This window comes from Mobula hypostoma, chromosome 25, assembly GCF_963921235.1.
Source record: "Mobula hypostoma chromosome 25, sMobHyp1.1, whole genome shotgun sequence".
In the NCBI taxonomy this organism is placed as follows: domain Eukaryota; kingdom Metazoa; phylum Chordata; class Chondrichthyes; order Myliobatiformes; family Myliobatidae; genus Mobula; species Mobula hypostoma.
The window spans coordinates 40,255,262-40,268,454 of record NC_086121.1 but is presented as its reverse complement, the minus strand read 5'-3'; the positions used below and the strand labels follow the sequence as shown (position 1 = coordinate 40,268,454).

Genomic DNA, 13,193 nt, shown 5'->3' with positions numbered 1-13,193 from the left:
GGCCAAGTTCACAATCAGATGCACATCGTTAATGCTGTTTTCAATCGAGTTTGTCGGGGATAATCACTTACATATGACAAAGAAAGCAGTCATTCCACTCAACAAGTCCATGCCAATTCCCAAGATAAGAACCTCATTGATTCCAATCCATGTCTCTCAATTTTCCTTTACTAAACTACTTTATACTATTTGTTCATCAACTCCTAAACTTCTCTGGTCACAATAAAGAGTAATTTACTGTACCCACAAGGGATTGCAGGTACTGGAATCTAGAGCAGCAGACAAAGTATTGGAAGAACTCAGTGGATCAAGGTAGCATCTGTGAAGGAAATGAACAGTCGATGGCGGCAGTGGGAAATAGCCCCAAAACACTGACCATTCAGCTGCCTCCACAGATGCTGCCTGACCATGTTGTCTGTTAAGACTTCTAGCACGTCTCGAACTTGTGGAGGAAATCAGATTAGCCAGCCAAAACTCCATATATTTAAAACCCAAAGTCAGGATCAAACTTGCACCCCTGCAACTGTGAGACAACAGTATTAATTGCTGCAATACCCATGGCTTCTGTCCATGATTCACACCACCAACTGAAACTATACCTTTTTCACATAACACTTGGACATTTGATGTATCAACACTCAAGAGAATGGGCATCATATCAACAATGTAAAGGAACTGAGTCTGTCTCACAATCGATTCCTTAAATGCTAGTCTTATTACCACATGTTGTGTAATTTTATTTTAATGTATCACAAGCATCATTATATACATTGACAGACCCTGAACAGGAAAATGGAAAAGATAATGTGAACCAAATGGAAGATTGTGTCATTGTTTCCAATGATATAAAAGTACCAATGGATCTCACACAGATTTTGGCTTACGGAGTAAAATATTCCCAAATGTGATATGATAAAGATATTCTAGAATAAAACTGGATACAAACTTGGCTTAGTAACAGGATTCAGAGGGCGGTAGTGGAGGATCTTTTCCCCCAGATTAGAGGTCTGTGATCCTTGATGTTTCACAGGGATTAGCGCTGGTCATCTTCTACATTAAAAATTTGGATGGGGATGTTGTAGGCATGGTTAGTAAGTTAGCAGATGATGCAAAAATTGGTGGCACAGTGAAAAGTGAAAGTTATAAGTAAGACTGCAAAGATCATTAATGAGAGTAAGAAACAGCAATTTAATTTGAACAAATGCTATTTGCTGTATTCTGGAAAGGACATGCACTAAGTGGCAGGACCATGGCAAATGTTTTAGAACAGAAAACTCTTGGGGTGCAATGATATACTTCCCTGAAAGTAGCAACATGGATAGACAAGGAAAAAAGAAGGCATTTGGCAAACTTGCCTTCATTGGTCAGGGCACTAAGAAAATCTTACAAAAATGAGTAGATACAGCCCAGTCCATCATGCCCTCTTCCACCACTGAGCACACTTCTATGAAGCATTGTCAGAGGAAAGCTGCATCTATCATCAGGGACCACAACCACTCAGGTCATGCCCTCTTGGGGGAGATTTAGTTCGCTATCAAAGACTCCAGCAGATTTCCACAGATGTATCACAGAGCATCCTGATTGGTTGCATCACTACTTGGTATTAAGACCAGCCAGCTCCACTATGGGCACAAGCCTTCACAACACTGAGGACATCTTCAAAATACGATACCTCAAGAAGACCATAAGACACAGGAGCAGAATTAGGCTATTTGGCTGATATTTCAACATTTGCTGAATCTATCCTCTATATGTCAATTTGGTAAATTGTTGGCAAAGAGCTATGACCTACAATTTCATTGCATATTATTTGCCACTGTCAAACCTTCTGAGTCCACCCTCAGTCCTAAAGAGGTTCTGTTCTTGACGAATATATGCTTCATTTTTTCAATGCTTTAAAACATTTCACTCCTCATCCTCAAACAGTGAACTAACTTACACTAAATGTCCAACACAACATTTTTCTCATGGCTATTTTATTACAATAGAAAAATCTAATATCAAGGAAAACAGAACTTCTAGAAAGGTATTAATATAAATTCATGAAAAATACTGGTGCTGATGATACAATTAAAAATAAAATTGCATTGAAAATATGCAAATAAGCATACAAATTAGCCAGAAAAAGTGGCTCACCTAAGGACTGGGAGAAATTCAGAGTTCAGCAGAGGAGGACAAAGGGCTTAATTAGGAAGGGGAAAACAGATTATGAGAGAAAACTGGCAGGGAACATAAAAACTGACTGTAAAAGCTTTTATAGATATGTGAAAAGAAAAAGATTGGAAAAGAAAAAGACAAATGTAGGTCCCCTACAGACAGAAACAGGTGAATTGATTATGGGGAGCAAGGACATGGCAGACCAATTGAATAATTACTTTGGTTCTGTCTTCACTAAGGAGGACATAAATAATCTTCCGAAAATAGTAGGGGACAGAGGGTCCAGTGAGATGGAGGAACTGAGGGAAATACATGCTAGTAGGGAAGTGGTGTTAGGTAAATTGAAGGGATTAAAGGCAGATAAATCCCCAGGGCCAGATGGTCTGCATCCCAGAGTGCTTAAGGAAGTAGCCTAAGAAATAGTGGATGCATTAGTGATAATTTTTCAAAACTCTTTAGATTCTGGACTAGTCCCTGAGGATTGGAGGTTGGCTAATGTAACCCCACTTTTTAAAAAAGGAGGGAGAGAGAAACCAGGGAATTATAGACCGGTTAGCCTAACATCGGTGGTGGGGAAACTACTAGAGTCAGTTATCAAAGATGTGATAACAGCACATTTGGAAAGAGGTGAAATCATCGGACAAAGTCAGCATGGATTTGTGAAAGGAAAATCATGTCTGACAAATCTCATGGAATTTTTTGAGGATGTAACTAGTAGAGTGGATAGGGGAGAAACCAGTGGATGTGGTATATTTGGATTTTCAAAAGGCTTTTGACAAGGTCCCACACAGGAGATTAGTGTGCAAACTTAAAGCACACGGTATTCGGGGTAAGGTATTGACGTGGATAGAGAATTGGTTGCCAGACAGGAAGCAAAGAGTGGGGATAAACGGGACCTTTTCAGAATGGCAGGCAGTGACTAGTGGGGTACCGCAAGGCTCAGTGCTGGGACCCCAGTTGTTTACAATATATATTAATGACTTGGATGAGGGAATTAAATGCAGCATCTCCAAGTTTGCGGATGACACGAAGCTGGGCGGTAGTGTTAGCTGTGAGGAGGATGCTAAGAGAATGCAGGGTGACTTGGATAGGTTAGGTGAGTGGGCAAATTCATGGCAGATGCAATTTAATGTGGATAAATGTGAAGTTATCCACTTTGGTGGCAAAAACAGGAAAACAGATTATTATCTGAATGGTGGCCGATTAGGAAAAGGGGAGGTGCAACGAGACCTGGGTGTCATTACACACCAGTCTTTGAAAGTGGGCATGCAGGTACAGCAGGCGGTGAAAAAGGCGAATGGTATGCTGGCATTTATAGCAAGAGGATTCGAGTACAGGAGCAGGGAGGTACTACTGCAGTTGTACAAGGCCTTGGTGAGACCACACCTGGAGTATTGTGTGCAGTTTTGGTCCCCTAATCTGAGGAAAGACATCCTTGCCATAGAGGGAGTACAAAGAAGGTTCACCAGATTGATCCCTGGGATGGCAGGACTTTCATATGACGAAAGACTGGATGAACTAGGCTTATACTCGTTGGAATTTAGAAGGTTGAGGGGGGATCTGATTGAAACGTATAAAATCCTAAAGGGATTGGACAGGCTAGATGCAGGAAGATTGTTCCTGATGTTGGGGAAGTCCAGAACAAGGGGTCACAGTTTGAGGATAAAGGGGAAGCCTTTTAGGACCGAGATTAGGAAGAACTTCTTCACACAGAGAGTGGTGAATCTGTGGAATTCTCTGCCACAGGAAACAGTTGAGGCCAGTTCATTGGCTATATTTAAGAGGGAGTTAGATATGGCCCTTGTGGCTACGGAGATCAGGGGGTATGGAGGGAAGGCAGGTACAGGGTTCTGAGTTGGATGATCAACCATGATCATACTGAATGGCGGTGCAGGCTCGAAGGGCCGAATGGCCTACTCCTGCACCTATTTTCTATGTTTCTATGTAAGTTAAGAATTCAGGTGAAGTTCTTTTTTTCCCCACACTTTGAGACAAATAATTTCATTGTTCCAGTTGAATTTGTTGAATGGAAGAATTTAGCTAAATTCTAGCATGTTAAAAGGCACATATATGCATGCTGTGCAAGATTTCTTTAATAAAATTATGTCCCTTATACTGCATACAGCATTCCCTTATACTGCTCTCTATTCTAATTCACTTAATGTCGTCTATGAATACCTCAAAAGGCATCACTTTTCAGTGTTCAGCTTTACATAGTAAACTACAGTACGCCAAAGACTACTAAAACATTTTTTGTCAAATCCGTTTTAATTGCTAATAGGAGAAAAGTTTAAGCATTCTTTTCACAACACACATGCTACCATTCAGTGAAAAGAAATACTCAAACTTCTCCAGGTACAAAACCTAGAAAAAAATAGCAACTTTTAAATCTTAATTCCTTTCAGTAAACATCATTATTTATTATTAGTTAAAAAAAAAGTGTGATCTAGGCCCAAAGATAAACTATTTATAAAGTGCTTATGTTTAGCAATCCTCTCGACCAATAATTAATATACAGCTTACAGTCTATCCTACCTAAGTAACTTACTTGATTTATACCAAAAAGAAACCACAATCAATGGGGTATAAATTTAAGTACCTTATGGTGATATAGTAATACAAACTGCGGAGATGCTAAGAATAGCATTAACAGAGAAATGACTATTAGTCTTCCACATGAATAAACTTTTCTCAGGCTTCTAGCTGGGTACAGATATAGACTATAACCACCTTTTCAATGACAAACTCTGCCATCTTCATCAGGGATGATGCCTGGGCATGTCTAGTCCAACGGGATTTATACCGCCATAGTTCGTCCCTCCTGATTGGTTAGTCCTCATCCAACCAGGTTTCTGCTCTCCCAAACAACAGGAATTCTGCAGATGCTGGAAATTCAAGCAACACACATAAAGGTTGCTGGTGAACACAGCAGAGGGATGGTAAAGACCCGGCACAGATGAGAGCTGGGATCGGGGTGGGGGGGGAGGCTGGGGGTCTCAATGGAGAGGGGAGGGTTGGGGTGAGAGGAAGATGGAGCCTCTGAGGACCCAGGAGCTGACGATGGGATCTGAAGGAGATGGGATTGCAGAGTATTGGTGGGGGAAGGGGAGACGGGAGTCACAATAGCAGCACATAAACAGCCAGCCTGGAGTTCAAGGCTGGAGTCCTGACGAAGGGTCTCGGCCTGAAACATCGACTGCACCTCCTCCTAGAGATGCTGCCTGGCCTGCTGCGTTCACCAGCAACTTTTATGTGTGTTGCTTCTGCTCTCTCACCTTGTTTATAATTGAATTTCAGTTCTTACTTAACAGTGAGACCTTCGTCTTTGTTAAAATTATTTTCCTCTAGTTTTATTTCAATGGCTTCTTTTACCAGGCAGACCCAAAAGCCATAGATGTGGTACAGCAGATTTGTGCCATCAAAATCAATCTATGGCCATTGCGAATGCAAACTTCTGCTACCGTGAATTTCTCCGGGTAATCCAAACAGATAACCTCATGTGCTTCTTGATGCGGGTTTCCACCATGCATTCCGTCTGGCCAATATACGCTGTTCCGCATTTACAGGGAATCCTGGAAACGTCAGCTGACCTAAGTCCCAGGTCATCTTTGACCCACATAAGCTGTGACTTGAGTTTCCTTATGGTGTTGTGGATGGTAGTAATCTGGTATTTCTTCAGGATCCTGGCGATCCTTAAAAGAAACCATGGAAATATAGGGAAGACAGCTGGTAGCGACAGGATTCTCTTCGTTGTTAAGTTTCCTGGTTTTTCCGTCAGCCCTTTTACAACCCGATTGATTTCCTTCACCTTGTAAAAAACCAGGAAACGTAATGGGAAGCACGGTGGAAACTAGAGGAAAAGAACTTTAACAAAGACGAAGGTCTCGCTCTAAGTAAGAAATGGAACTGTGTTGTAAACAAGGTGTGAGAGTGGAAATTTGATTGGATGAGAACTAACCAATTAGGAGGGATGAACTACGGGGATATAAATACCACCAGACTAGACATGCCTAGTCAAAATCCCCGATGAAAATGCAGAGTTTGTCATCAAAATGTCAGTTACAAGTGATTTTTGCACCCGGCTGGAAGCCCAAAAAGAATTTATTCGTCACATATGCCAGGAAAGCACTAAATCCTTTTTCAGTCTTCCATAAATTTTTTTGAAGCCTTTTGAAGCTATGTCACTCTTAAAATACAAAATAGTCAACTAAAACTAAAGAAATTCAGATGCGAATTACAATACTGAAGAACCAAACGAAGGAAATTACTGTTTTAGCTAGTGGGTCAGCTTTCTCTGCAGATTTAAGGAACAAATATTGCACAAATCCAAACATGAACAAGTTGAGAAAACAAGTCCTTTAGCCCAACTGACTTATGACAACCAAGATTCCAGTCCCATTTGCTCACATTTGGTCCATGTCTCAAACAATTTTTTCTATTTCTACACCTGTCCAAGTGCCTTTTAAATGGCTATTGATGTACCTGCTTCAACCACTTCTTCTGGCAACTCACTCCATATACCGACCACCCTCTGGCTGGAAAATATTGCTCTTCGAGTTCCTATTAAGTCTCACCTCACTCAAATGTCCTTTAGTTCTTTACTCCACAACTCCAGAAAAGTGTGTGTACACTGTCCCTACCTAAACTCTCATGATTTCACACTCCTCTGTAAGATCACTTTGCATTCTGCTCTGTATTCCAGCTTCCAAATGGTAGAAATTCCAGCCTCATCTACTTCTCTCCAGAACTTGCGTTATTTGAGTCTTAGAAACATCCTCATAAATCTCTGCACTCTTTCTGGCTTAATGGCAACTTCCTGATAGGAGGGTGATCAATGGACTGAAGGTAGTGGTTTCAGTTCTGTAACTGCAGTGAAATGGTATACAACACTCATGGACTAAAAAAACAAACTTTCTGGGCAACACAACACTTCATCACAAACGCGAAAGTGAAAATACTATGCTCTCAATTAGAAGCAAATCCTGTCCAAAAAGTGAAACATTTTCACTATTTCCACCACCAAGCAATAATTTTAGAACAGTAAATGCACTTACACATGTAAACTGTTATATCCATATTGGAAACATGGGTAAAGAATTTGTTTTCACCTTTTTCCCAAGTTGAAATACTAATGAAGAAAGTGTGTCCATTGCAGTTTGACGTAATTCTGGAGTACAATCCAGTGTACGAACTATGGGATGAATAATCCTTGAGGCATAGTCTGTGAAGTCCAACGATTCTGTCAGGCGATCCAGAGTCTCCAAGGCCACCCTAACATATTTTTGAAATAAATCAAAGTGTGATCAGCAAGAATCTAGGCCAATTTTTGTCCTTCCTCTGTCCAATCATATTTACACGTCGCCCAAAGTTTGTGTTGCATATTTTTGGAATCTATTATTTTACAATATTGCAGGTCTTTCATAACCCTCACTAAGTGTAGATGCGATTATTTTGCCATCATTCATATTGTTTGAAATAAAATCTTTGGTAAATATTTTTGAAGGGGCTGCAGAAAATAAGAAACAGTAAGATATACAACTGAAGACCTACTTTCTAGGTGGCAGGGGTACTTCTTGCCCATCAAATAATTTGACAATTGGAGGAAGCAGAAGATGAAGGTAATCATCCAGGTTGGCTCCAAATAGTTGTATTGCATTTAATAGCTGTGGGAAAAAAAATATAAACAAAACAGAAATTTATTTTCATCAAGAATTGTGAAAATACTGAATAAAGATTTAAAAAAAATTAAAACATATATTTCCCACAATATGTTTAGGATCAAACATAAGCTATGTATATTGTTCTCATCACCAAATATAGTTGTGAGTTTCCAGCTATCCTTTACAATTCATTCAAGCTCTTAACCTCAATAGTATGGGGAATTCCCAAAGACATAAAGGCACAAAGAAGTCTATAGGGAGGCAGAAGGGAGATTTAATTTCTAGATATCAACATAACATTAAGATAATCTACAGAACAAAATAGATATTGAATGTCAATCAAATGTTTTTCCAATTTTAATTAGGAAGTACTGCATCAGTGGAAGATTCAGCAGAGGGTTTTAGCTAAAACAAAAAGAATGGTGGTTAATTGTTTAATGATACTAAAACTTTCCAGGGCTCACCTTGATCGTGACACTGCGTCCTGTACTGGTGTCATGCATGAAGACACGTAACATGTGAGGAATCAGCTGTGGCAGATAAAGCTTAAATTCCCCTCCCAAAGCAACAACAATCTGCTCAATAACCAGAATAATGGTGTTCTGCATTTGATTGTTAAGTGTCCAATATTCCTGCAAATGACAAAAGATCATTTTTTAAAAATTAAATATAAACTTAGTTATTTTTAAGAAAAGTACCTGACTGGGGAAATGAGACTAAATGAGCCAGCAGAAATTTGATAGGATGAATGGCCTACTATGCCATAGGGAAATACAAGAACATAAATCTAAAAAGTAAAAAGGAAATATTGCAGTAATGAGCTACTGCCTGGTCAGAATTCTGGAACTTTGTAGCCAACAACAGGAATATCTTTACTTCCATAATTTCAAGTCAAGTTCAAGTAGATTGATATTCAAACATACATATATCCAGTTAGATGTTCAAAGTAACCTTAAGAATGGGCATTGAATCCTACACTTCCTATTCCTAACAAAAGAGATGGCTGTTGACTTCAGGAGGACACGGAGCAACCACCCTCCGTTGAACATCGACGACTCCTCCATAGAGATCGTTAAGAGCACCAAATTTCTTGGTGTTCACCTGGCGGAGAATCTCACCTGGTCCCTCAACACCAGCCCCATAGCAAAGAAAGCCCAGCAGCGTCTCTACTTTCTGCAAAGGCTGAGGAAAGTCCATCTCCCACCCCCCAATCCTCACCACATTCTACAGAGGTTGTATTGAGAACATCCTCAGCAGCTGCATCACTGCCTGATTCGGAAATTGCACCATCTCGGATCACAAGACCCTGCAGCGGATAGTGAGGTCAGCTGAGAAGATCATCGGCGTCCCTCTTCCCGCCATTACAGACATTTACACCACATGCTGCATCCATAAAGCAAACAGCATTATGAAGGGTCCCACGCACCCCTCATACAAACTCTTCTCCCTCCTGCCATCTGGCAAAAGGCACTGAAGCATTCGGGCTCTCACGACCAGACTATGTAACACTTTCTTCCCCCAAGCTATCAGACTCCTCAATACCCAGAGCCTGGACTGACACCAACCTACTGCCCTCTACTGTGCCTACTGTCTTGTTTATTATTTATTGTAATGCCTGCACTGTTTTGTGCACTTTATGCAGTCGTGGGTAGGTCTGTAGTCTAGTGTAGTTTTTGTGTTGTTTTACATAGTTCAGTGCAGTTTTTGTATTGTTTCATGTAGCACCATGGTCCTGAAAAACGTTGTCTCGTTTTTACTGTGTACTGTACCAGCAGGTATGGTCAAAACGACAATAAAAACTGACTTGACACCCACATTAGTTAAAAGTACAAACAAATAAGCAAGTCATTCTTTACTTATTGTAATCAGGTTACACTACTACAACCCAAGGACATATTCAAAATGTAATTACTCCAAGCAATTTTCTTATGCAGAGTTACCTTCAACATTTTGAGCTGAAACACTTTGGAAATATTTCAATTCTCTCTTATGTTTAAAATAGTCTAACCATTATACCCGTAAGTTTGGAATGAGCTTCAAACACTACACAAGGGTAAACTTAACTTCCTCTGGAAATCATGCCATTGTTTCAGAAATGAGTAGTGCAGAAAAAGAAGCCTATCATTTAGCCTATTGATCTGTGCTAGATAGCAACAGATGCTATGTTTCTCCTTTAAAGTGTATACTTCCACAATTTCAAGTCAAGCCCAGTTCAAGTTTATTGTCATTCCATAACACGCATGTATACAACTAAATAAAACATCATTCATCTGTGGCCAAGATGCAAAACACAGTACATATATAGTCACACTCTGCATATAGTTACAAACCAGCACGCACAGTCCCAAAATTAATATCAGCACATCCCCCGAGGTGGCATGGACTGAAGATTGACAAGCTGTCATGAAGTGCAGTGTGTATGTTTATGTAAGACAGCGTAATGTTACTGGCACAATTATAATAAAACAAATAGCAGTATAGTGCAGGATGAGAGTATCTGAGAATTGGAGATGGGGAATGATGCACCAGAAAATTCAGACAGGGTACATCTGCGCTCAGTTCCTAGAAAACAAGTAACTCCCAATTAAGCAACACCTCTGTCAAAAATTCTCCATCTTATGGCCAAATCTGTCTACTTTATGGCCAAATGCATCTCCCTATCTACTCTAGTCCTATGGAATACCTATGCTAATCCAATTCTGGCATCTCAAACATTGCCAATGTTAAATCGCTCCACTATCAAGATCCTCAAGCTTTAATTTCCTCTCTGCCTTTCCATGTTATTGTTTCTTTTAAGCAGCTCTTCCAGATCTCCATATGAGCTTATGTATTACTTTGAGTTTCATAATGCTCAAGTAAAGTGGCTTGTGAGATTCTATTGTATAAAACTGCTACGGAAATTCAGTCGTTGTTACTACTGTTGGATCCGCCTGGTTTATTCTTAAGACTGTTTAACTGCTATTTTCTTTGCAGTTTAACAATTAATTATCTGCTTGTATTTTAAGTAATTATTTATATACAAGTAACAGCTTACTGTGCTTCCTAGTGGTCAGAGTATGTAAAGGCAGCTGTTCAGTGTTTTCCTCTCGTGGTTACACTTGTTTGATTCTGGAAGTTTCTCCTGGCGCTTCATTATTTAAGGGCTTTCAGATTGACTGACTCTTATCTACAAATCTGAAAGGATTTTTTCTTATCTATGGGTGTAAAAATAGCTGACCACAAGGCAGCACTGTTCTTAGGTCTTTTGACTCTCCCGCTCTTCAATTAGTAGACCTTTATCACTGCCTGTTTTCAGCTTTTATTTTAATAAAATGAGCCTGAAGCAACAAGGTTCCTGCCTCTTTCCTGACTTCTGAAAGAACCTTGAATTAAAACATCAGAGTCCAACATTATTGAGTTAAAAATACACCATATAATATCCATAGGCTGAGTATTTTTAATGGAATGCAGTGATCCAGACTTCTCTAAATAAAATCCAGCAATTTTAAAATCAATGACAAGAAAGATTTAAAAAAAACAATGTAACTGATAAATAGTACTCACCTTAATCAAGGCAAATATGTCATCCATATAGGGTCGAATGTGAATTTTCACAAATGAAACAAGCATTCCCAGCTGCTGGAACAAAAACTGCAAGAAAAAAAAAGTCCTTAAATAGTTTGGAAATAACACTCTTTACTTGAAAATACACTTAAATACATGATTTGGAGATAACATTCTTCACTATGTCCTTTTTTGAATCATACAAATTTTAAATAGTAACCTCAAAATCTAAGTTTCAGCTGGTTATTGGTTTCAATGTGTTAAACTGCAGACACAAGGAGGAGCAGGTCTGTCAGTATTTGCCCAACAAAATATTTTTGGAAAACCTCAACTTTATTGACAAACTTGCAAATCAACTTGTCTACAAACATTTTAATTGTGGTAAAATGGGGTGCAAATTTTTAACCTTAAAACCAACCTCAACCCAAACTCAGGAAATCAGATTTAAAAAAAAATTTACTTGAATGGTGGTTAACCAAGTATTGATACGAAGAGTCAGAATCATACAGATCGGAAACTGGCCTTGCTGCAGGACTCACCTCTGCTAACCAAGTTGCTTGCTTACATTATTACCATTTATCTGCATTTGGTCCATATCCTTCTTTTCCTTTCCCTAGCCACATACTTGTCCAAATACTTCTTAAATGTTGTGATTGTACACATTTCTACCAAATCACACAACTTGTACAATACAGCCAACCACTGTGTGAAAAACCTGCCCCTCAGATCTCCTTTAAATATTTCCCCTCTCAACCTAAGTTCATAGTTCTTTAGCTTTTAACTCCCATTCTTTTGGAAATAGACTGTGACTACCTACTCTCTCTATATCCTTCATACTACATTTATAAACTTTTTTAAGATCACTCTCAGCTTCCAGCACTCCAGTGAGAACAATCCCAACCTATCCAATCTCTTCTTTCAAGTAGCCCTCCACTCCAGTCAATATCCTGCTGAATTCTCCTCTTCATACTTTTTTGCTCTGCCATATCCATTCCATATCATGGTAGTTAGAACTGCACAAAATATTCCAAATGTGGTCTATCAAAATGTCTTCTACAAATGCAAGATAATATTCCAACTCTTATACTCAGTATTCTTGCCTCTGAAGGCAGGCAAGCTAAATGTCTTCCTCACTGCTCTAACCACCCATGTCACCATTTTCAGGGATCTATGAACTTACACACCAACATCTCTATACAGATCATTGCTTTTAAGGTCCCTGCCGTTTATGTCTGGACTGCATTGGAAACCAGAATTGCATAACCTCACAGTTGTCTGGATAAAATTCCACCTTCCAAAGCTCCACCCAAATTTCCATTTGATCTATGCCTGTCTGTATCCTTATGCATCCACATTTACCATCTGTAGCTCAACCAATAGTCGTATCAAAATTATCATCCATTTCTGATCCCTGCAGAATACAAGACTGCCAGGCAGAAACATAACCCTACACACTACCCTCTACCTCTTATCACCAAGCCAATTTTGGATTGAATTTGCCAAAATACCTTGGACCCCATGACTTCCCCTAATGATTCCCCGCTTTTCCATATGATCATAAATCAAATCCCTAAGAACTTTTCCAATAGTTTCCCTGCTACTGACAGAAGGCTTATGGGCCAGTAGTGGCTAATCCCTACTGCTCATCTTGAATAGGCAATTAGCTATCCGCCAGTCTTCCAGTCCCTCACCTGATTCTAAAGGTGATGCAAAAATCTCCATCAGAGCCTCAACAATCACTTCCCTCACTTCTGATGACATCCTGTTATCAATTCATCAGGTCCTAGGGATGTTGTCCACTTTAATGAGCATCGATATTTCTAACACTTCCTC

At 39.5% G+C, this 13,193-nt stretch overlaps 1 protein-coding gene across 3 annotated transcripts in view; it reads right to left on the bottom strand.

Annotated features, from left to right (window-relative positions):
- Positions 1–13,193, bottom strand: part of mtor (mechanistic target of rapamycin kinase) — a 343,897-nt gene that overhangs the window by 209,257 nt on the left and 121,447 nt on the right. For all 3 annotated transcript variants that reach the window (XM_063033405.1, XM_063033407.1, XM_063033406.1), the window contains exons 20-23: positions 11,361–11,447; positions 8,282–8,449; positions 7,708–7,820; positions 7,266–7,428 (exon numbers count right to left, since the gene is read on the bottom strand). In XM_063033405.1, the coding sequence (XP_062889475.1) occupies positions 7,266–7,428; positions 7,708–7,820; positions 8,282–8,449; positions 11,361–11,447 (531 nt within the window). The remainder of the gene's footprint in view (positions 1–7,265; positions 7,429–7,707; positions 7,821–8,281; positions 8,450–11,360; positions 11,448–13,193) is intronic.